General features: G+C 38.2%; 2 protein-coding genes across 3 annotated transcripts; one reads left to right on the top strand and one right to left on the bottom strand.

Annotated features, from left to right (window-relative positions):
- The first annotated feature begins 984 nt into the window (after positions 1-984).
- LOC109211532 (26S protease regulatory subunit 7 homolog A-like) lies at positions 985-9,455 on the top strand. The gene is made up of 10 exons (XM_019375074.1): positions 985-1,186; positions 1,305-1,386; positions 2,298-2,389; positions 2,470-2,547; positions 2,994-3,055; positions 6,828-6,972; positions 7,086-7,304; positions 7,386-7,567; positions 8,312-8,487; positions 8,946-9,455. Exons 1-10 carry the CDS (start codon positions 1,091-1,093, stop codon positions 9,101-9,103), a joined length of 1,290 nt encoding a protein of 429 aa, XP_019230619.1. The 5' UTR covers positions 985-1,090; the 3' UTR covers positions 9,104-9,455.
- A 632-nt stretch (positions 9,456-10,087) lies between these two features.
- Positions 10,088-17,315, bottom strand: LOC109211531 (protein STRUBBELIG-RECEPTOR FAMILY 6-like). Of its 2 annotated transcripts, none has more exons than XM_019375072.1 (16): positions 16,937-17,315; positions 15,820-15,952; positions 15,638-15,709; positions 15,488-15,553; positions 15,331-15,402; positions 15,149-15,220; positions 14,723-14,794; positions 14,575-14,640; positions 14,401-14,460; positions 14,007-14,302; positions 13,002-13,288; positions 12,249-12,514; positions 11,387-11,519; positions 10,764-10,900; positions 10,498-10,654; positions 10,088-10,400 (listed from the first exon to the last, which is right to left on the bottom strand). In XM_019375072.1, exons 1-16 carry the CDS (start codon positions 17,004-17,006, stop codon positions 10,257-10,259), a joined length of 2,103 nt encoding a protein of 700 aa, XP_019230617.1. In that variant the 5' UTR covers positions 17,007-17,315; the 3' UTR covers positions 10,088-10,256. The 2 variants fall into 2 exon arrangements, with proteins under 2 accessions (XP_019230617.1, XP_019230618.1); XM_019375073.1 differs by lacking the exon at positions 16,937-17,315 and adding an exon at positions 16,398-16,835.
- Positions 17,316-21,378: the final 4,063 nt, after the last annotated feature.

The raw sequence follows: 21,378 nt of genomic DNA, 5'->3' as shown, positions 1-21,378 counted from the left end.
ACTACCAGTTTTGGGATTGTAAATTTGTATAGAGACTTTAAGTTCTAAAATGTTAGATGTTAGTTATATATTGTTGTTATTTCAGTAAAATATTAGGCTTAACCTAGTCCCGAAGATTGGTGCCATCACGACACATGGAGGGAGATTTGGGTCGTGACATATATTTTTAAGCGTGATTAGCAACATTAGATGCAAGACGGAAAGCAAATTTCATGGATGAGGCAGCAAATAAGGTGATGAAATATTAAAAAAATATAATATTCCAAAAATCTAAACAAAAAAGGAACTTTTTCGATGGGTATAGTTTAAAATCATTGAAAACATAGATAAGTTAACATACAAAATTTGAGGAAGATTGGAGGTGATGTTGACCGGTTTTGTATCTAAATTCGTAATTAAATCGAGTTCAAAAAATTCGTCTACGACACATGTATCCAATATGTATCACACATGTATCTCACACACAGATATACATGGATATACATGTGATATAAAATTGACACATATATGATACACAAATGATAAACAATGTGATACACATATCATTTTTTTATGTTCAGTTTTTAATTCGAATTTTCAATTCAAACCACCTCAAAACTTTATCAAATTATCCCAAAATTGAGATTTAAGCTCCTTAAGATGTACCCAATCTATTCTTATAACATCCACTCAAAAGAAAACAAAAATCTGATTTTTTTGCTACAAATAGCTAGTATTATTAATATTTGGCTAATATTAATATTTTATGAGTTGATTAATTTTTGTAAAGAGCTACTAATAAATAGACGTAGCTGGTAGTTTTCCTTTTATAAAAACACCGAGAAAAAACTGAACCAAACTGATAAATTTCATACACAAATTTTGTTTTATCACAAATGGCTAATCTTTAAATCGTTATAATTAATTGGGTTATGGATATGATTTTAAATATTGCCCTTAGAAGTGGCTAGTTTTGCACTCCCCCCCCCCCCCCCCCCGACCCCCGACTAAACCGGCCACCTAGCAGACGGCCCGTTCCTGGGTGTAACAGAAGGACTGATCCGAGTAGACAATCAGCTGAAACTTCCATTTCTGTGCATCTCGAAAATCAATGGCACCAACAGCAGCGGATGTGGAGGATGAGATAAAGGACGAGAAGAACCCACCGCCTCTCGATGAAGATGATATTGCTCTTCTCAAGACCTATGTGACTCTTCTTTGTCTTTCCTATAATTCATGTTTAATTGCCAGCTATTGGGGAAATACCACGAATTTCCTTAAGATTAAGATGAAGTTTTACTAAATATTGGAAATGATTTATGCAGGGTTTGGGACCTTATTCAACAAGCATAAAGAAAGTTGAAAAGGAACTCAAGGAAATGTCCAAAAAGATTAATGATTTGTGTGGTACGATTTTCTATGCCTTTGATTCTTGTTCTTAATGTTTGAATTTGTGTTACCTATATATATATATACATATTTTATCTTTTCCACCTTAAGTTCCTATCTATTTAAGGATGGGTTAGGGCAAAGTAACAATGCAGCAATGTTTACTGCAAAAGATCGAGGTTTTAATTGTTTGTTTATTTATTTATACCCATCCGTCCCAATTTATGTAATGATGTTTGACTGGGCATAGAGTTTAACAAAGAAAATGTTCAAACTTGTGTTTTAATCATCTCATTAAGGGTAAACTAAAATTTTTAAAGTTAAATTGTTTCTAGATATAGAAATTTTTAAAGTTAAATTCACGCAAGGTTCGGGAAAAGGCCGCACCCCAAGGGGTGTGATGTAGACAGCCTACTTTTCATTAGTGGCTACTTTCACGGTTCGAAACCATGACCTGTCGGTCGCACGGAGACAACTTTACAGTTGCTCCAAGGCTCCTTTTCAGAAGGAAACACCATCAAGAAGGAAACACCACCAACAACAACATACCCAGTATTATCCCACACCGTGGGGTCTGGGTGGGGTAGTGTGTACACAGACCTTACCCCTACCTTGTGATGATAGAGAGAGGCTGTTTCCAATAGACCCTTGGCTCAGGATAGTATAAGTACCACATTAATGAAAATATAGGCAATAAAGGACAGTATCAAGGAGTTGGAAACACCAATCATATAAAATGGGATAGAGAGAGTATTTGTTTTTGAAGGTGGGAGAGGATTAGATACGAGAGTAAAGGAAACAGAAGGATCTTTTTATTTCCTTTTTAATTTGTCAGAATGTGTAATGTGTTTCTTGTTACTATTGGTCAGAATGTGTAATGTGTTTCTTGGATATTCCTTAATTATATGGTTGTCTTCAACTCATTGCAGGTATTAAGGAGTCTGACACTGGGTTAGCTGCCCCAAGTCAATGGGATCTTGTTTCTGATAAACAGATGATGCAGGAGGAGCAGCCTCTTCAGGTGTGGTTTTATGAGAATAAAGATGCATGGTCATGTATTTAGTCAAATTCCTTCAAGCTATAACTAAACCTTTCGAGCAGGTGGCTAGGTGTACAAAGATAATTAGTCCCAATACAGAAGACGCGAAATACATGATAAATGTCAAGCAAATAGCAAAGGTATGTTCTCATGGCTTTCACATACGGCACTGCTTTCGGTCGTAATGTACTTCAGTTTGTGAACGTGTGACTTAAGTTGTGGCATGTTGTTATTCCTTTTTGGGGTTAGCAAGACATAAGTAAGAAGTTTGAAGCCTGCTAATTTGGATATATATTGGTAATTACCTATGGTTGATATATGAAAAGAGTTGACTACTATGACATTAGAAGACTTATTTGCCCTATAGTTCGACTTTCATCTTAGAAACTACATCGATTAAAGAAATGGACATGTTCTCACAAGTTTTGTCTTTAGCTTGAAGGGTGTTTAACCCTTCTTCTTTTGGTTTGAATTTATTGGTTATGATGTTTAGAAATGACAGAAGTTACACAACATCGTGTGTTCGATAGCCTTCCATGAAGGACGACAAATAACTTATTTGACTGCGCTCATTTTGTATCTGCAGTTTGTTGTTGGACTGGGAGATAAAGTTTCTCCAACTGATATAGAAGAAGGCATGCGAGTCGGGTAGATTCTTCTCTTCTCTCTCTCCCTCCCTACCCCTCCTGAAGTTGCAATCTTAAGCAATTTCAGTTCTGAGTACGGTGGGATGATAATTTTCCTTGAAATAATAACACTCATTGTATTACACCGGATGGTTTCTAGATAATGGGCTCGTGGGGGGGGGGGTTATGACATTAAGATCTCAGCACATTTTGTTTGTTAGTTTCATTGTGTAAATAGTAGTAGATAACCCTAATCCCATGTGTATTAGGAGTAGGACATGTATTGTGTATATATAGGGCTCAGTGTATCATTGTCTTAAGACATCAATAATATATTTTCTCCCGTGCATTCTCACATGGTATCAGAGCATCAGTGAGAAATTGTCGCTGTGCATCATTCCAGCGGCCTCCGAGAAGAAAGATCTCGTTACCGTGCAATTTTCCGGCGACTAAAGAGGCTGTCCGTAACAAACATCACTTTTCGTCAGTGTTGTGCAAAAACCAACATCACCACGAAGTAGATCGGCCTCCGGCGACCAACCCATTAAAATATCTCCGTCAGAAGACCCCCCACGCGCCGCCGGAAAAAATTTTCCGGCGAAGCTCCGATCCCACGCGCCGGCGCGTGGCCCATTTTTCCGGCCACTTTTTTGCGAAACTTCTTCAGGACAAATTTCTCTGCTCACAATTCTGAGCCTACCCATCTAGTTCAAATCAAATTCCGACCACTTTGAGTTTTTTCCGGCGAGCTACAGTGATTTTTCCGGCGTGAACAGTGATCCCAGTAATTTTCTGCTTTTTCCGGCACGATATTATAATGGAATTCGTACCTGAAGCCTTTAACGCACAATCGGTTGGATTAAATGCAATGAATCCAACTCAGATGGTTTCTTTACCGGATTATATTGAGTTCCTTCAGTACAAAACACGTAAACACACATCTTCAGGACTAACCTCCGTTGTTCCAACAAATAGTAGCATGACCGGTGTCTCCCAATCTTCACCTTCTGAGTCTTGGGTCATTGATTCAGGTGCATCTGATCATATTTCTGGTAACAAATCTCTTTTCACTAGTATCTCATATTCTGAATCTCTTCCAACAGTCACAATGGCCAATGGGTCTCAAGCCATGGCAACTGCAATAGGTCAAGCAAGTCCACTTCCTTCCTTACCTTTAGACTCAGTTCTTTATGTTCCTGGTAGTCCTTTTAATCTCATAGCCGTTAGTCGCTTAGCCAATCACTTAAATCTGTTGTTCTATTTCTTGATGACCTTGTTTTTATACAGGAACGCAGTACAGTGCGGATCATTGGTACCGGACGTGAATCAGATGGACTTTATTACCTTATCCTTGCAAAATCACATGGACTCGCATCTTGTCTTCCTCCAATAACTTCTCTCGTTACTGATTCACCAGATTTATTACATAAACGGTTAGGACATCCCAGTTTGTCAAAACTTCAGAAAATGGTACCTGGCTTATCTCACTTGTCCACTCTAGAATGTGAGTCGTGTCAGCTCGGTAAGCATACCCGCTCCCATTTCCCCTGACGTCTTGACAATCAGGTCGCTCAGTCTAGCTCGGGTATTGTGATCTCACAACGGAAGTATGCCTTAGATATTCTTGAGGAAACAGGAATGACAGGTTGTAGACCTGTTGACACTCCGATGGATCCGAATTCTAAACTTCTGCCAGGACAGGGGGAGCCTCTTAGCGATCCTGCAAGATATAGGCGGTTGGTTGGTAAATTAAATTACCTCACAGTGACTAGACCTGACATTTCCTTTCCTGTGAGTGTTGTGAGTCAGTTTATGGATTCTCCATGTGTTAGTCATTGGGATGCTGTTGTTCGCATTCTTCGGTATATAAAATCAGCTCCAGGCAAAGGCTTATTGTTTGAAGATCGAGGCCATGAGCAGATCGTTGGATACTCAGATGCTGATTGGGCAGGATCACCTTCTGATAGACGTTCTACGTCTGGATATTGTGTCTTAGTAGGAGGGAATTTGGTGTCTTGGAAGAGCAAGAAACAGAATGTGGTTGCTCGGTCTAGTGCAGAAGCAGAATATCGAGCAATGGCTATGGCCACGTGTGAGCTAATTTGGATCAAACAGTTGCTCAAGGAGCTAAAATTTGGTGAGATTAGTCAGATGGGACTTGTTTGTGATAATCAAGCTGCTCTTCATATTGCGTCAAATCCAGTGTTCCGTGAGAGAACAAAACACATCGAGATTGACTGTCACTTTGTTAAAGAAAAGATACTCTCAGGAGATATTGCTACAAAATTTGTAAAGTCAAATGATCAGCTTGCTGATATTTTCACCAAGTCCCTCACTGGTCCTCGTATTAGTTATATATGTAACAAGCTCGGTACATATGATTTATATGCACCAGCTTGAGGGGGTGTGTTAGTTTCATTGTGTAAATAGTAGTAGATAACCCTAATCCCATATGTATTAGGAGTAGGACATGTATTGTGTATATATAGGGCTCAGTGTATCATTGTCTTAAGACATCAATAATATATTTTCTCCCGTGCATTCTCACATTGTTAATGGATCTTTTTTCTGATACAGTAATACTTTATTTGATGTGAAAGCTTCCGGTATATAAGAAGTGTACCAAAATAGAGAACCTATAGACATGTTTTTAAGGATTCATCAACTACAGATCAGAATGATTTGGAGCATCTGGCTATCGCTTGCTGTCATCCTGCAGACAATAAAAGAACTTTCGCAACGCTTATATTTGTCCGCTCATATGCCACTTTGGCGTGTGAGTTGTTATGGAGTAATTATCTTCTAATGAATGGTTGGAGAAGGCTTGTAGATTTAGCAAGCATTTATCTTATTTATATCAGTGTTATCAAAGGCGCGCTTAAGCCCTAAAGCGAGGCTCAAAACATGTTAGAGCGCTTCACCTCGCTTAGCGGGCGCTTCAGTGTAGTCATCAAGGATGTAAGGCATATTTTTCCTTGCCAATGAGCGTAATCCCGAAGAGGCAACACTAAATAATTGTTACTCCCTCTGTTTCAAATTAGATGAGGTACTTTCCTTTTTAGTCTGTTCCAAAATAAATGACACATTTCTAAATTTGGAAATTATTCAACTTTAAACTCTTCATTTCACCCTTAATGAGAAGCTTTTATAACCACACAAATGTCATGATTCCACAAGGCTTTTACCCCTTAAGCTTTTAAGAACAAGTTTCAAAAGTCTTTTTTTTCTTAAACTCCGTGGCGAGTCAAACTACCTCATCTAAATTGAAACGGAGGGAGTATTTTAGTTTATCGTAAATTTTCTTCAATTTCTTTGTGCATATATTTGGTCGTCATGCTTATAGATATTATTCTTGGACTACACTTATATATTTGTAGTTTTTCTCCATTTGCGCCTTTCTTCATTAAAGCCCACGCTTTATTTGCGCTTTGCGCTTAAAGCCCCAACATACCTTGGAGTTTTTTAGCGCTTTGCGCCTTTGATAACACTGATTTATATTTTTCATTTTCACTTAATTAAACGTAGTATGAAGTATACTTTTTGTTATGGCTGGTTGTTGAACTTCATTGCGTTTATATCTTTTCTGCAACGTTAGCATGTCAAGCCTTGTGGTGTGTTGCCTTCATTTTGTGTTGGTTATGCCTAGTTTAGGATTCATGAACCTTTTAGGCAGAACAAAGTATTTTAAACAGAATATCTTCTGTATGGAAGATTACCGAACAAGTCCAAGCTCTTGCCTTTTTGTAAATCTTGATTGGGAGGTTTAGCTTGATCATGTTTTATTATTATTGCAGAGTTGACAGGAATAAATATCAAATCCAGATTCCGTTGCCTCCCAAAATTGATCCAAGCGTTACAATGATGACAGTTGAGGAGAAACCTGATGTGACATACAATGACGTTGGTGGATGCAAGGAGCAAATTGAAAAAATGCGAGAGGTACTCATGATTGTACATGCTTCGGTTGTGTTATTGGGTTTTTTGTATCTGACTTGATCCCGCTGCTTGGAATTCTTTCTTTTTGACATGGAAATTTTGAGTTTTAACAACAGGTTGTTGAGCTTCCCATGCTTCACCCAGAAAAGTTTGTGAAACTTGGAATTGATCCCCCGAAGGGTGTTCTCTGCTATGGTCCTCCTGGTACTGGAAAAACACTGCTCGCCAGAGCAGTAGCTAATCGAACTGATGCATGCTTCATTCGTGTTATTGGTAGTGAGCTGGTTCAGAAATACGTTGGCGAGGGGGCTAGGATGGTGCGTGAACTGTTCCAGGTCAGATACGCTCTTGCTGTCAAATTCTAATGGGAGTTCTTCTTGTAGCATTGATTACTGACTAGTGATTTCATATGGCAGATGGCACGCTCCAAGAAGGCCTGCATTGTGTTTTTCGATGAAGTGGATGCCATTGGAGGTGCACGATTTGATGATGGTGTAGGCGGAGACAATGAGGTTCAGCGAACTATGCTTGAAATTGTGAACCAACTTGATGGATTTGATGCCCGAGGGAATATTAAAGTTCTCATGGCAACCAATAGGTTAAGTTTGACTTATGTTGAAACTGTTGTTTTTGGTACATACATCTAGTTTATTTAATAAAGGTAAATAATATTATTAATAGTGGGGAAATCTCCCATATACAAGCAGTATACCGAAGAGTAGATTCTCCGTTAATGTACTTGATCTTCTATACAAACTGGAATCTCATGATTGCACCAAAAAGAAACTAGGAACGAGAGACTATTTCTCAGTATATACATCTAGTTTCTCTTGTCGGTTCTAGACTCTGGGATACTTTGGGTAATTATGCAGCTATTGGTGAAACAGCTCGGTGGGTGGTATATGCTTACTTTTTGTCTTGTACTTTCTCTTTAGCAAAATCTGCTGCTTTCTTCTTTTCTCATATTTATGGACTCTCACCTCAAATATATGATTTTCTTGCACTCCAAAAGTCCATTATTTTTGTGTAGATTTTCAAGTTGAGCTTTTAATATGATATTTGGCAGTGAAAGGTCACGTCTTACTGAATGAATCTTACAAGGTTCCTTGTGGTTCTGACTGATATATAACATAACTCCTCTCTTGTGGAGGGGATTTGCCGGTCCTCTTCTCTTGCTCTTTTGGAATTGGAGGTCGGAATTGTTTCCATTTGTTTGAAGTTGATTTATGGTAGTAACTAGTAACAAGTGATTTCAGTTCATTGATTTTGATAGCTAAAATACTATTGAACAGCTTGATATCCTCTTGCTCAAGTTATAACTCCATTTTCCTATTATCTTCAGACCTGATACACTTGATCCTGCATTATTGCGTCCTGGGAGACTGGATCGCAAAGTTGAGTTTGGTCTGCCTGATCTAGAGAGTAGGACGCAGATATTTAAGATTCATACGCGGACGATGAACTGTGAGCGTGACATTCGATTTGAACTTCTGGCTCGTCTTTGTCCAAACTCTACTGGTAACCTCTCGTTTACATTGCTCCATGAGTAGCATATTAAATTTATTTGATATAGTTGTAGCTGTTATTTGACTTGCACATGTTGATTCAACTGCTCTGGCCGACTCCGAATACTTGCATTTCTTTTTCAGTCAGCACAGGAAAACATCTACTCTCCTAAAAGCTCAAGTTATACCATGTCACACTTACCTTGTCAAAAAAAAAGAAAAGAAAAGAACACATGTCATACTCATCGGCCAACATTCTATTTAGTATCTGTCAAAATCTTCAGCACATTAAAAAATCTGTAGTATATAGTATCAAGAATCAAATTTGTTTCACAATCCAATTTAAACCATGTTCTGTTTTTCATTTATCAACCTAAATTGTCAACTACTTAAATATCGCTTACCATGCCTGGGTAATATGTTAGCCAATTTTAACCTCTACAAATAAATATTTTCATTCTTAAATTACAGGAGCCGATATAAGGAGTGTGTGCACGGAGGCTGGAATGTATGCTATTCGAGCAAGAAGGAAGACTGTTACAGAGAAAGACTTTTTAGATGCTGTCAACAAAGTTATCAAAGGGTATCAGAAATTCAGTGCGACGCCAAAGTACATGGTCTACAATTGATCGAGCTACTTTTATTTTTGCTTCCTTGAGAAAGGAAAACGGGGCACTGACAGGAATGGAGCAACACTGTTTGGTAATTGAGCATTCTTGTTTCTTGTAATTGAATCTTAGGAATATTTAGCCGGTGTGCTGTTACTGCCGGGGAAAAAACAGGATCAGCAGTGTTTTCGCTTTGCAATTCCTGATAAGTTGGTGTTTGGTCGTTGTGCGAAGCTAAAGTTTGTGATAGCTTCACTTTCAGAATTTTGTAAACATGAGATATGTTACGTTTAGTAGTTAGATGTTGGATAATGTATTGATTTCTGCGGGCGTCACAAGGTTATCCACATATGTTATCATTTCCTGAAGATTGGATCATTGTTCTTTGAATTATTGCTTCTTATCGTTGTCCTTGTGTCATTACTATGTTATTAGAAAAAGATAAAATGCAGGAAGTGAGCTGTCAGGGTTGTCCTCCATTTCTTCAATAAAGTTGCTACTGTGCAGGCAAATGTCTGTGATGGAAACATATAAAATCGATGATCCAACGCTTTGGGTGCACCATCCATAGACCATAGTTGACTGTTGCATTGAGCAAAGACTGCGATGCATTATATTGACTGGCTCCCAAGATTGTTGATGCTAGTGGCTCCTTTCACTTGTGGCAAGAACTTTAAAAGGGCAGCCTGCTATACTAAGCTTCCACTATTTGAGGGGTTGAGGAAGGGTCTATTGTACACAGCCTTACCCTGCATTTCTATAAGAGGTTGTTTCCACAGGGATCGAACTCCTGACCTCCTAGTCACATGGCAACAACTTTATCAGTTACGTCAAGGCTATGCCACGAAATGGATCCTTTAGAATTTCTGCTTAAAGTGGCTCTTATTCACTTCAGATATCTATTATACACTTCTGACTAGATTGTCCCCAAATTATTTGGAAACAAAAGTACACAACTCATTCATGCCATCGTGTATGGAATGAATAGGAAATAAGATAGAGGGATAAGAAATGGAAATTAAATATGCACTATGAACAAATTTTAGTATCTAGCAGTGGTACAATGCAATGCAATCCACAAGATCTTGCTGAACAGAGCAGCAGAACATTATATCCCATAAACAGCAAAGAATAAAGAGAGAGACTTCATAGAAAAGGCTATATTACATCGGAACTAAGGTTGGTTGTCTTGAGCATCTGTTTCACCCCTTGAACTCCGATCAAGACTAAATGTCCTCTTGCTCATATTTGCTCGTTGAACTAGCCGAACTAAGGCTTCAACCACTTCTGACATAGGTGGCCGGAACTCAGGCTCAGGCTGCAATAATAGCAGACAGGACATTGAGATAATGTCTAGGTTCTTGATAAACACAGCAGATTTATGAATTCAGCTCACTGTCTATACAAAATATTACCTGGACACAAAGAGCAATTACATCAGCAAAGCGGGAAATAGATTTAACCGGATAGAGCCCTTTGAGCGCTGGATCCACCATCTTAGCCAAGGCATCAATATCATGGAGTTGAGGTGTTGCCCATCTAACTAAAGATTGTTCTGATCTTGGTCTCTCACTGCATCAAGAGCATACATATTGATCAAGAAAGTTGATACCATCTGAATTTCTTCCTCTTTTGTTTCCAAATAATTTGACACAGTATCATGGTGACTAAGTTACTTTACCTATCAAAAGGTTTTCGTCCGGTAAGAAGTTCCAACATAACAACTCCAAAGCTGTATACATCACTTTTTATGGTGCATTGCCCATACATAGATCCCTCAGGTGCACCGTATCCTGATCCTGTATTATGGTTTAGTGCCTACAAATATCGGGAAGCTTTTAGGAAGAACAAACAGCTAAAATTTATACCAATTGAATAGTAGAGGAGCAATAGATAAAACACCAGGAACCATTGAAAGACTAGTGCATAATAACGAGTTACATGGTAAAGTGGTCCTTCATAAGATTCTACTGCATAATTTCATGCCCAAGACTTGAATAAAGTTTCTGTTTTCTACGTGGCAATTTCTCTTTTGGCCCGAATCTATGAACCACAGAAACACTCGTAAAAGATTCCATGTTCCAATGGTTTGTGCACAAAATAAAACTTACCTGAAGCAAATGACGTTTCAACCATGTGATTCGTTGATATGTCTTATCTCTTTGAAAAGGACACATAAGCAGCTAATAGTATGTCAAAACATGCCTATATAATATATATACATGTGCGCATATGTGCATGCTTATATATTGAATCCACCAAAATACTTTGCAACAATGCATAAAGTAAGGTGCTCAAAACTACCTTATCTGCATCACCAATAAGGCTTGCTAATCCAGAATCTGATAGATGTGGATTGAGTTCCATATCAAGTAAAATATTTGCAGATTTAATGTTTTTATGAACCAATGATGGTGAACAAACTTCATGCAGATACCTGCAAAGGATGCTTATATTAGCTAGCGAAGAAATTCGCTCATGAAAATGAAGAGATGTGGAAATCACATATTGGAAATTTATTACCTCCCCGTTTCATTATATGTGGCGGTATTTCCTTTTTAGTCAGCTCCAAGAAGATTGACACCTTTCTACTTTTGGAAACATTTTGACTTGAAACTTCAGATTTTATCCTTAATGACATGCTTTTATAGCCACACAAATGTCATGGCAAGTTTAATACCACAAGTTCCAAAAGTCTTCCTTTCTTTCTAAAACTCACTGCCTAGTCAAACACCGACACACAAAATGAAATGGAGGGAGTATAAAGTTTGATCAACTTTCTATTGGCAATGCATGACCAGCATATTTAGCATACTGAGCTCTGACTAAATGTAATAATGCACTCTTCTTCACGTTAACTTACTGGTCATCAATGTTTAAGAAAGACCAAAAATCTGTAGTGGTCTTTTTAGTCTAACACGTTTGATCTCCAAATGCAATAATACTACGGACCCACTGGTAAAGTTCATCATGACTCACGACTAAGTGCTTGGTGTTGACTTTCACATTATCCCTTTTGCTATAAATTTTGGGTATAGATAACAAAAGATTTATCTAAACTAGTATTTAGCCTTCAAAAGAACAAGGAGGATAATGTAGCATTGCTGCACATTCAATGAATTTTATAATATAGCATAAAATAATTCTGAAAATTGCGAAAACTCACTCTAGTGCTCGTGCTGCACCAAGTGCAATCTTGACTCGGCTATTCCATGCTAGTGGCTTGCTCTCCTCATCTGACAGATGTAGGAAATCATGCAGAGAACCATTTTTATGGAATTCATAAACCAGCAAGTGCTGTCCATGCTCTGAACAGTAACCAACCAGCTCAGTTATATTTGGATGATGCAGCTGGGATATCTCAGAAACTATATTGAGAAAATCTTCGGGATTCTGGAGAGCAGACAAATTAATTTTCTTCACAGCAAGAACCTACAACAATTCAAATAACAGGAAGGGACACGTGAACATAAAATCAGAACAAACAAAATTCGTCAGCAAATGAAGTTTTCTTTTTTTGAAACTTTCTTTAGTTTGTTGTTTCGTCATCAGCCTTTTTTTTTTCAAAAGTAATTTTGATTCATTAGCATCACTAAAGCACCTTGAAAATCCATATCCCTCTTACGGGGTATCATCTTTTAGTCTGTATTCATAAGAGAGAGTCCATATCCCTCTTATGAATGCGTGGACCACTTACACAAGCATAAATACTGGTGGCTTCAAACAGAACTAGTCAGAACAAACAAAAGTATTCAACAAATAAAGTTCTATCACACTTTTCTAAATACTTAGTTTTTCTGATCAGACATTTATCTACAATTTAATACCATCTTACTTAAACATGTGTTAGCATCACTAAATCACCTTATAGTCATAAGAAAGAAAAAAGATTATGGGTATTCATTGAGAGAAGTTTTACTTCGCCATCATCAAAATGAGCGCAATAAACACGCCCAATTGATCCCTCGCCAATAAGGTTTTCAACATCGAAGCTATCAGTAGCCATCTGTAGGTCTGCAATTGAATATTGTGTAGCCCTTATTTGAGCTGCATTAATTTTCTTGGGAGGAACAATGGGTTTCGGTGATATGTCAACCTCATCAAAGGACTTAAGGCGCTCAATAGGTGTAGGTCTTAGATTTACAGCAGTGGGAGTTTCAAATGTGTTCATGCTTATTGTGGAGGAGGTTTGATAAGGTTTCAACTCTGCAGCCAAAAACAGACAATGAGTAGGAAATTTAGCAATAAAGAAAACATAACATTGAAAATGTTAGACAGCGCCAAAATAAAAGCTCCAACTCAGATTCCATGACAACATTGAAATTGAAATTGAAATGAGGCATGCACGATATAAGCAAGAACCAGAAAATTACTGATGAAGTTGCAAGTGGAAGGAACTTGTATTATAAGATTCAATTTGGGGCATTCAGTGGATTAAAGAGGAGAAAGCAACTTCCCAACTATGCACCTGAACATAATTCCTTCACTGTACTGAAAGCTACAACCTGAAGCGCGAGTTCTTCGGGTCAACTATATCTTAAAAAAACATATTTTCCAGGAAATTAAACCATCACGGGTAGCTGATGTTAATTCGTCAAAACAATCATAAGCTTTAAAAGCACCAGGTAATTTAGGACATCCTCCAAAAGATCGGTTTGACTTTCTAATCCATACTGTTTGTACACTTTGATGATAAATGTGTTGCTGTTTTGCTGTTTCCTTTTGTATCAACGACAATCCCTAGCAAAATTTTGATACTACTTGCATGGTTTATAAACCATTAACAAGCTAAGCATGGAGGCTTAGGCATCATTTCCATAGTAAAATCACAATTGATTATTATTGCTCCGTGAGAAATATCCAAAGATTTGAGAGAACATTCAATACATTTCTTACAAAATCAAGAATTGTGAAAGCAAAGTACCTTGTACTTCCTGTGAAGTAAGAGGAGCAAATGGTTGATTATCAAGTTTTTCTATGTCTGAGGACGACCTTCTTGATCTTTTCTTGATAATAAAGAATGCTACTATTGCTCCAACTACTAGAATGGATATCACTATTCCTGCAACACCTCCACCCCCTATACCTGATTTCCCACCGCCATCACTGCCCGAATTGCTGCCATTCCCTCTGGATTTGTGATTTCCATTAGGGTTGTTTGCAGGTGTGCCAGGTGGAGGAGGGGGTGCAGTTCCTGAGCTCCACGAATTACCATTTGATCTGTTATGAAAGATTCATAAATCCCGACCACAATTAGAAACAACCCCCCAAAGAATTTGTAAAGATGAATAATAATTATTGGAATCTGAGACACTCACTGCACTATCCCTTTCAGCTGATTAGGAATCCAGCCAGTAAATTGGTTATTTTCAACATTCCTAAAGCATGAAGGAATCAGCATAATTTTCCACCAATGAATTTAACTGAAACTCTAGAAGTGAGATATAGACATCAGCTATAATATCTATACACATTTGGGACACAGAACTTACAGATCGCCAAGGGGAAGATTGGCGAGGACGTCAATAGTTCCTGTAAACTGGTTGTTCTGCAAATACCTGCATAATACAACAATGAAACTTTCATCTTTGGAGGAAGCTCAGGAAACAGAAATATGAAGTTTAACAACTCTTCTCTTACATTTTGTTCATACTAGTTAGTGACTGGAAGCTTTGGGGAAGATTACCCGTCATTGAATTAAAAGAGAAATCCCTGAAACATTAAAAAATCAATCAGAACTATGTGACAGAGAATGACAAATTTCAAACTATTATTTTTAAACAAGGATATGATAAGAACAAGCCAAATCCAAGTAGCAAACTAGCTGAACTGGCATAACTTAATACTTCTGCAATCAGACCAAAGACATGATTCCCTTCTCCGCAGTAATGTGGGAAAGGGAACAACATGTGTCTAAACCTCTTTCTCAAATAGAGACAATAACTTAAATAATAGAATAAGTGCACTTTCATGAAAGCATTTGAGAACAGAAAACTACTCTCATTCAGATCATAATAAGGCAATACCAAAACTCTGATGAAATGACAGGAGATGAATAGGACTTACAATGTGTTGAGAGCAGAGAGCGAGTCAAACGCGACTGTCACTGATCCTTGAATTTGATTGTGACTGACATTTCTACGACGAGAGATAAAATGTTGCAGAGAATCATAAGGAGCCTCGTAGAGAATGAAGAGGACCAAGCATCTTAATTTTAAACAAATATCAAATTTAAGCATTTCACTTACAAGTATTGGAGGGAGGTCATCTGTGAAATGGAATAAGGGAGGCCACCGCTAAAACCACTAGCAGCAAGGTTTCTGCATTGCAAGGCAAGTTCTAAGAAAGATAGAGGAAGAAAATAGAACCAGGAATGGAGGAAGATAAGCTAATAATCACACATACAATCTTTGCACGTTTGGAGGAAGCTGGAAAGGTAACTGGCTCCCCATATTGTTATTGCTTATGTCACTGCAACATTACCAAAGATTACCGCATTCAAGAATTCGACATAAATCCAATTAATAAGGAACAAATGAAGGCCATTCATCTTACAAATTGGTCACAGATTTTAGACTATCTAGTTGGAACCCCATTGAACCCGAGAGTGCAAGACCTGATATCTTGCTGAAGGAAAAAAACAAAAAGAAACTAATCATCAGAACACACCAAGTCAATAATTTCAAGCGGTTGAAACAACATGATAGATGATGATAAAAAGGGAGACTGAACCCCACATTTCAGTTACTCTATTGCCCGAGCAGGTAATGCCTGTCCAGGACTCTCCACAAGGATCACCCCCATTGGCACTCCATTTTGTCAGCTGTGCTGGTGAGTTTAAGCTGGTATACAGGACTCTCAGAACAGATGCTGAAAATCAAAGTGCCGCCATAGATTATTTTGAAGTCAAGACATAGACTATGAAAGGAATTTAATGATAAAGAAATAGATACATATGGACTGAGAAGTGAGAACAGCTCGAGAGAAGGATTCTACATAGGACAAACTGTTAAAAGAATGTGCAGCTACGACGCCTTGACCAGCATGGTAGAAAGTGGTGAGCAACTTAACCATTACTGTGAAACTCTTTGGATCATCAGCAATCCAAAAGTAAATTACATAGCTTTGTCAAGTGTTTGATCAACTTCAAACTCATTGTTCTTTTGTCCCCACCCCCCACCCTTACACGTAAAAAAGAAAGAAGAACAAGTTCTCCAGTAATTGCTTATATGATGCCGAAAATAGTAATAAACAAATCAAGTTAGAGCATGTAAGCTCCAAATTTACAAACCACAAGTTTCCCGTAAGAAGGTACCTTTTTCCAGACTTCAATTTCAATGAAAGAAATATTGTTCAAAATTTGATCTTTCTATCAAGTAAGGACAAAACTGAATACAACAACTACTACACCAACTATGGCTCAATCCCAAATTCAATTGGGATAACTTTATGGTCATAAATAATATTTCAAACAGTATATGAAATATTCGTTTGAGTATTTGAAGTGAAATAATGATTTTTCACATCAAAATACTTTTTCCAAGAGATTCACGTACAAAAAGAACTTCCAACTTTCAAATATTCTTTCTCAAATTCAATTTCAGATACTCTTTCCTTTATCTTAATTTGTAATGCAAGAGAGCTTCCTCTTTCTATTTCATTGGACCCTCTAGCTTTACAAGGTAGGTGGTAAGGCTACTACTTGTTGGAACACACTGAGTATATATGTATTTAGGCATTGTAAGTAAACTCTTGTGGAGTAAAATTTCCTTTGGAAGGAGAAAAATTGGAACCTTTACTAATCACTTAAAATCGATTTCTTTATTAAAAAGCAGGAGGAATAAAGGGACTAACCATCAGATGGGTCTGTTTCAGTAGCATTGGCGGAGCTAAAGAAGAGTGCCACCAGTAGCAAAAACCTCATCTTTCACTCACCACTAACTAAATTATGCAACACTTATCCTTTTTCTATATTACTAGACTTGAGTTTGAGTAAATGGTTATAGTAGAGTAGATATAATTAGTGACAGATGAAAGAAGAAAAGGGTCAAACAGGTAAAGGGATTGATGTTTTTGTGAGTAGCCATTTCAAAGAAAGTCACTATTCAGCTACTGCTACAACACTTTTTTTAACCATTCTCGTTTTTTCCTTTATTTACAGTAGTATAATTACTCTATTAAATGAGATTGTGTGTGTAGAGACACCTGAGCATCGTACTCACACTATGGTGTAAGGAAAGGAAATTTCCACTATTGTATACGTAATAAATTTTAGAATTCTTTTTATATAGTCATAAAAGTTAAACTTTTGGCTTTAAATTTGAATTCTGCTTAATAATGGAAAGAACTAATCTTAAGATGGAAGAAGGAACGATTGGAAAGTAAAAAGAAGGGGAAAGGGCCAACAATGCCCCTCGACGGTGGAAAATAGAGTAAATTTGTCCTTATTGTGTATTTGATTTCAAATATTTACTTTATCATTAGTGGATTGATTCAAATATGCCTGTCAACTATGAAAATTTGCCTTCAATTTGACTTTAGCCCTAAATATGCCTTTATCATGAGGTTGAGGGGATTTGCCCCAAAACATTAAAGAATTTTTTTTCGATCAATCCATTTATTCTAGGGTTATAATATTATTTGACTTCTATTTCTAAAACAACGAGAGGAAGAAATTTTTTTTTAAAAAAAAAATTAGAACCAATTACTAACACATGATATTTCTATCTTAAAATTTAAAATAAACCATGGCTCCGCCTCTGCCTGAATGAGAATGTCCAAATATAATGAGAGTATCCACATGGCACTGACATTATGGTGAATGAGTGTCCACATGTAAGGAAAGGGAATTTCCTTCATTCGAAAATTATAAAGTGTAATAGGAAAAAGAAATAACTTTTTTAGAATCCTTTTAAAATAAAAAGTAAAAACTATTTATATAGTAATAAAAGTTAAACTTCTTTAAATTTGATTTAGTAACGGAAAGAACTACTCCTAAGATGGAAGAAGGAAGGCTTGGAGAATAAAAAGAAAAGTAACTTAGGGGTCGTTTAGTTGGAAAATAAGTTATTCCATAATTAATTATTCTGGGATTAGTTATTTTGGTATTAGGTATTCTATCCTTCCATAGGGGTAAAAAAATATTACAATCCCATGATTAGTTATACTACAATTTTATCTCAACCAAACATAAAAATCCATCTCAATTTAATCTCGAGATTAATTATCCCTTATCCCTCGTATCAAACGAGTCCATTAAAATCCTGTGTTAGACACTTAAATAATGGATATTGCTTACGACAAAAAGTGGAATGTGAAAGCAAAACACAGAGTTATCCTACTGTCGCTGCTGTTTGGTAAATGATTACCCCCACCCACCTCACTCTTTTCTTCTTTAATTATTACGTACTAACGTTGCTTATGATTGACAAGTTCCTACGTAATCATACATACTGAAGTGGAAAGCGAAAAGTAATCCTACTGTCGCTGCTGTTTGACCAAAAAAGTATGGGACCTTTTCTGCTAAATTAATTAAAGAAGAAGATAGATGGTAAATTCTAGTGAAGGATAATTAACTCTAGATTCGAGATGAATAATATCAATAAACATAGCCGAGAATAAATATTGACGGCGATTATGGTCAGATTTAATAGCATAAAGAAAGATGCATTAAGTAACATTAAGTGGCAATAAAATATAAATAAAGAAAAGGATTCACCCGATCTTGAGCGAGGCGGATCCTTTTTTATTTGATAAAGATAAAGATGAATGTAGACAAATACACGAATCTTAGGAACCTTTTTGGATCTCATGAAGTTCCGGGATCACAGATCCTCTTTTCTCTTTTAAGAGATGTGTTTACATATTTTCTTGAGAGAGGAAGAGGGGGAGAGAGAGCCCCCTTTTGGGAAGTCCTCCCTTCCTATTTATAAGGGGTATTCCTAGAAAAACCCTAAAAGAAAAGGTACAATTAGAGGGAATATTCAGTAGAATATTTCTTTTGAGGATTCCAAAGCAAACTAGTTGTTTCATCACTGTCCGACCTCGGTCTTATTGATGACTGTCCAACCTCGGCCTGCCCGACCTCGGCCTTATTGATGACTGTCCGACCTCGGCCTATCCGACCTCGGCCTTATGTCTCCGCGTGCCGAATTTCTCTGATCTAATTTTGACCCATACAGTTAGTCCCTCCGCTTATCGAGGTCGTCTCTTGGTCGAGCTCGGTGAACGGACTTCATTAATCGTAGTTCGAGAAATTCAGATGGGGAGGTCGACTAGTGTGGATCGCGGCTGAGGGTGTCGATCTTTAGGTCTAAGTGGTATCCCCGCGGGCTGAACTTTAGCAGAGTTCGATCAGGGCCAATGACTCGAGTGATGAGTCGATCGAGAAGACGATAGAGTTGGAGAAGGCCGTCGAGGCCAGGATAGCGGCTTTGGCAAGGATGGCGACATAGGAGGAGGTCATTCGCGTCCTTGGATCTGGACGGGCGAGGAGGTCGAATGTGAATTCGGGCGAGGTCGCCGAATGTGCGTTCGGACGAGATCATCTACTGTGAATTCGGACTAGGTCGAACTCTTCTTTTTTGGCGATGGCCCTTGGCCGTCGGGGTGTTATTTCGAGCTGGTCGAAATGTTAACCCGTCGTGGTTCGAACGAGGTCGAACTCTTCTTTTATTGGCGATGGCCCTTGGCCTTCGGGGTGTTATTTCGAGCTGGTCGAAATGTTAACCAGTCGTGGTTCGAACGATGTCGAACTCTTCTTTTATTGACGATGGCCCTTGGCCTTCGGGGTGTTATTTCGAGCTGGTCGAAATGTTAACCCGTCATTGTTCGAACGAAGTCGAACTCTTCTTTTTTGGTGATGGCCCTTGGCTGCAGGGGTGTTATTTCGAGCTTGTCGAAATGTTAACCCATCGTGGTTCGAACGAGGTCGAACTCTTCTTTTTTGGCAATGGCTCTTGGCCGTCGGGGTGTTATTTCGAGCTAAGGCCGAAATGTTAACCCGTCGTGGTTCGAACGAGGTCAAATTCATCTTTTATTGGCGATGGCCCTTGGCCTTCGGGGTGTTATTTCGAGCTGGTTGAAATGTTAACCGTCGTGGTTCGAAGAGCTAAGGCCGAAATGTTAACCCGTCGTGGTTCGAACGAGGTCGAATTCTTCTTTTTTGGCGATGGCCCTTGGCCGTAGGGGTGTTATTTTGAGCTAAGGCCGAAATGTTAACCCGTTGTAATTCGAGCGAGGTCGAATTCTTCTTTTTGGCGATGGCCCTTGGCTGTAGGGGTGTTATTTCGAGCTAAGGCCGAAATGTTAACCCGTTGTAATTCGAGCGAGGTCGAATTCTTCTTTTTGGCGATGTCCCTTGGCCGTAGGGGTGTTATTCCGAGCTAAGGCCGAAATGTTAACCCGTTGCAGTTCGAGCGAGGTCGAATTCTTCTTTTTGGCGATGGCCCTTGGCCGTAGGGGTGTTATTTCGAGCTAAGGCCAAAATGTTAACCCTTTGTAGTTCGAGCGAGGTCGAATTCTTCTTTTTGGAAATAGCCCTTGGCCGTAGGGGTGTTATTTCGAGCTAAGGCCGAAATGTTAACCCGTTATGAGTCCCATTTTTTTTGGAGAGTTTCGAGTATCCTCTGGAGGAGTCCTAGTTTTACTCAACCTCTACATTTCTTGGGCGAGTCCCGGTTTGCTTAATTTTGCTTGCATTGGAGAGTACGACGCGTTTCCTGGGTGATTGCTCCTGCTTCTTTTTCACTTAGAGAAATAGTCAGTTAAAACAAAATGAAAGCGTTTGTTACCTCGATTTGATCGGTCGACGAGTGGAGAGGAGTGATCACGTTCCCCTCTTCGGTTATGCTTTTAGTGGCCGCTACCAGTTTGGCAAGAAAGCCGATACGACGCAAAGCCGATTGGATTGTAGGGTACTCTGCATTTCCGCTAGAAAATGTTGGTCTTACAATTTAAAAAACGACAACGAGGATGACGATCCACCGAGCTTCGATAAAAGTGCTTCCCTTTAGATTGAAGCTAAATCTGTCCTCTCTGTGGTTTTCTTATCATTTTTCTGAAGCCCTTTTTTCAAAAACTGATGAGTGGGGGAGTGGTACTCAAAAAATTAAAAACAGAGTCAGATTTGAAAAGACTTGTGGCTGCACCAATTTACTTGACCAGCTTTATCAAAAAGGTGATTTTCCTGTATTTTACTTTGGTTGCATGTAGAGAGTGAATATTGGCAGAACTTATGTATCCTTGTTGAATCAAAAAAATAATTCGGACGCTAATTTGTCCTTTTTCGTATTGAT

The sequence above is a fragment of the Nicotiana attenuata genome, unplaced genomic scaffold (genome assembly GCF_001879085.1).
Source record: "Nicotiana attenuata strain UT unplaced genomic scaffold, NIATTr2, whole genome shotgun sequence".
Classification (NCBI taxonomy): Eukaryota; Viridiplantae; Streptophyta; class Magnoliopsida; order Solanales; family Solanaceae; genus Nicotiana; species Nicotiana attenuata.
Note: the sequence above shows the minus strand (reverse complement) of the source record. Positions and strands in the feature narration are given on the sequence as shown.

Coding starts and splice junctions, on each gene's coding strand:
- LOC109211532 (XM_019375074.1), top strand. CDS start 1,091: ATGGCACCAACAGCAGCGGATGTGGAGGATGAGATAAAGGACGAGAAG. Junction 2,548..2,993: donor ATGTCAAGCAAATAGCAAAG/GTATGTTCTCAT, acceptor TTGTATCTGCAG/TTTGTTGTTGGACTGGGAGA. Junction 7,568..8,311: donor GTTCTCATGGCAACCAATAG/GTTAAGTTTGAC, acceptor TATTATCTTCAG/ACCTGATACACTTGATCCTG.
- LOC109211531 (XM_019375072.1), bottom strand. CDS start 17,006: ATGAGGTTTTTGCTACTGGTGGCACTCTTCTTTAGCTCCGCCAATGCT. Junction 15,221..15,330: donor ATGACCTCCCTCCAATACTT/GTAAGTGAAATG, acceptor CTCTCGTCGTAG/AAATGTCAGTCACAATCAAA. Junction 10,401..10,497: donor TAATTGCTCTTTGTGTCCAG/GTAATATTTTGT, acceptor CTATTATTGCAG/CCTGAGCCTGAGTTCCGGCC.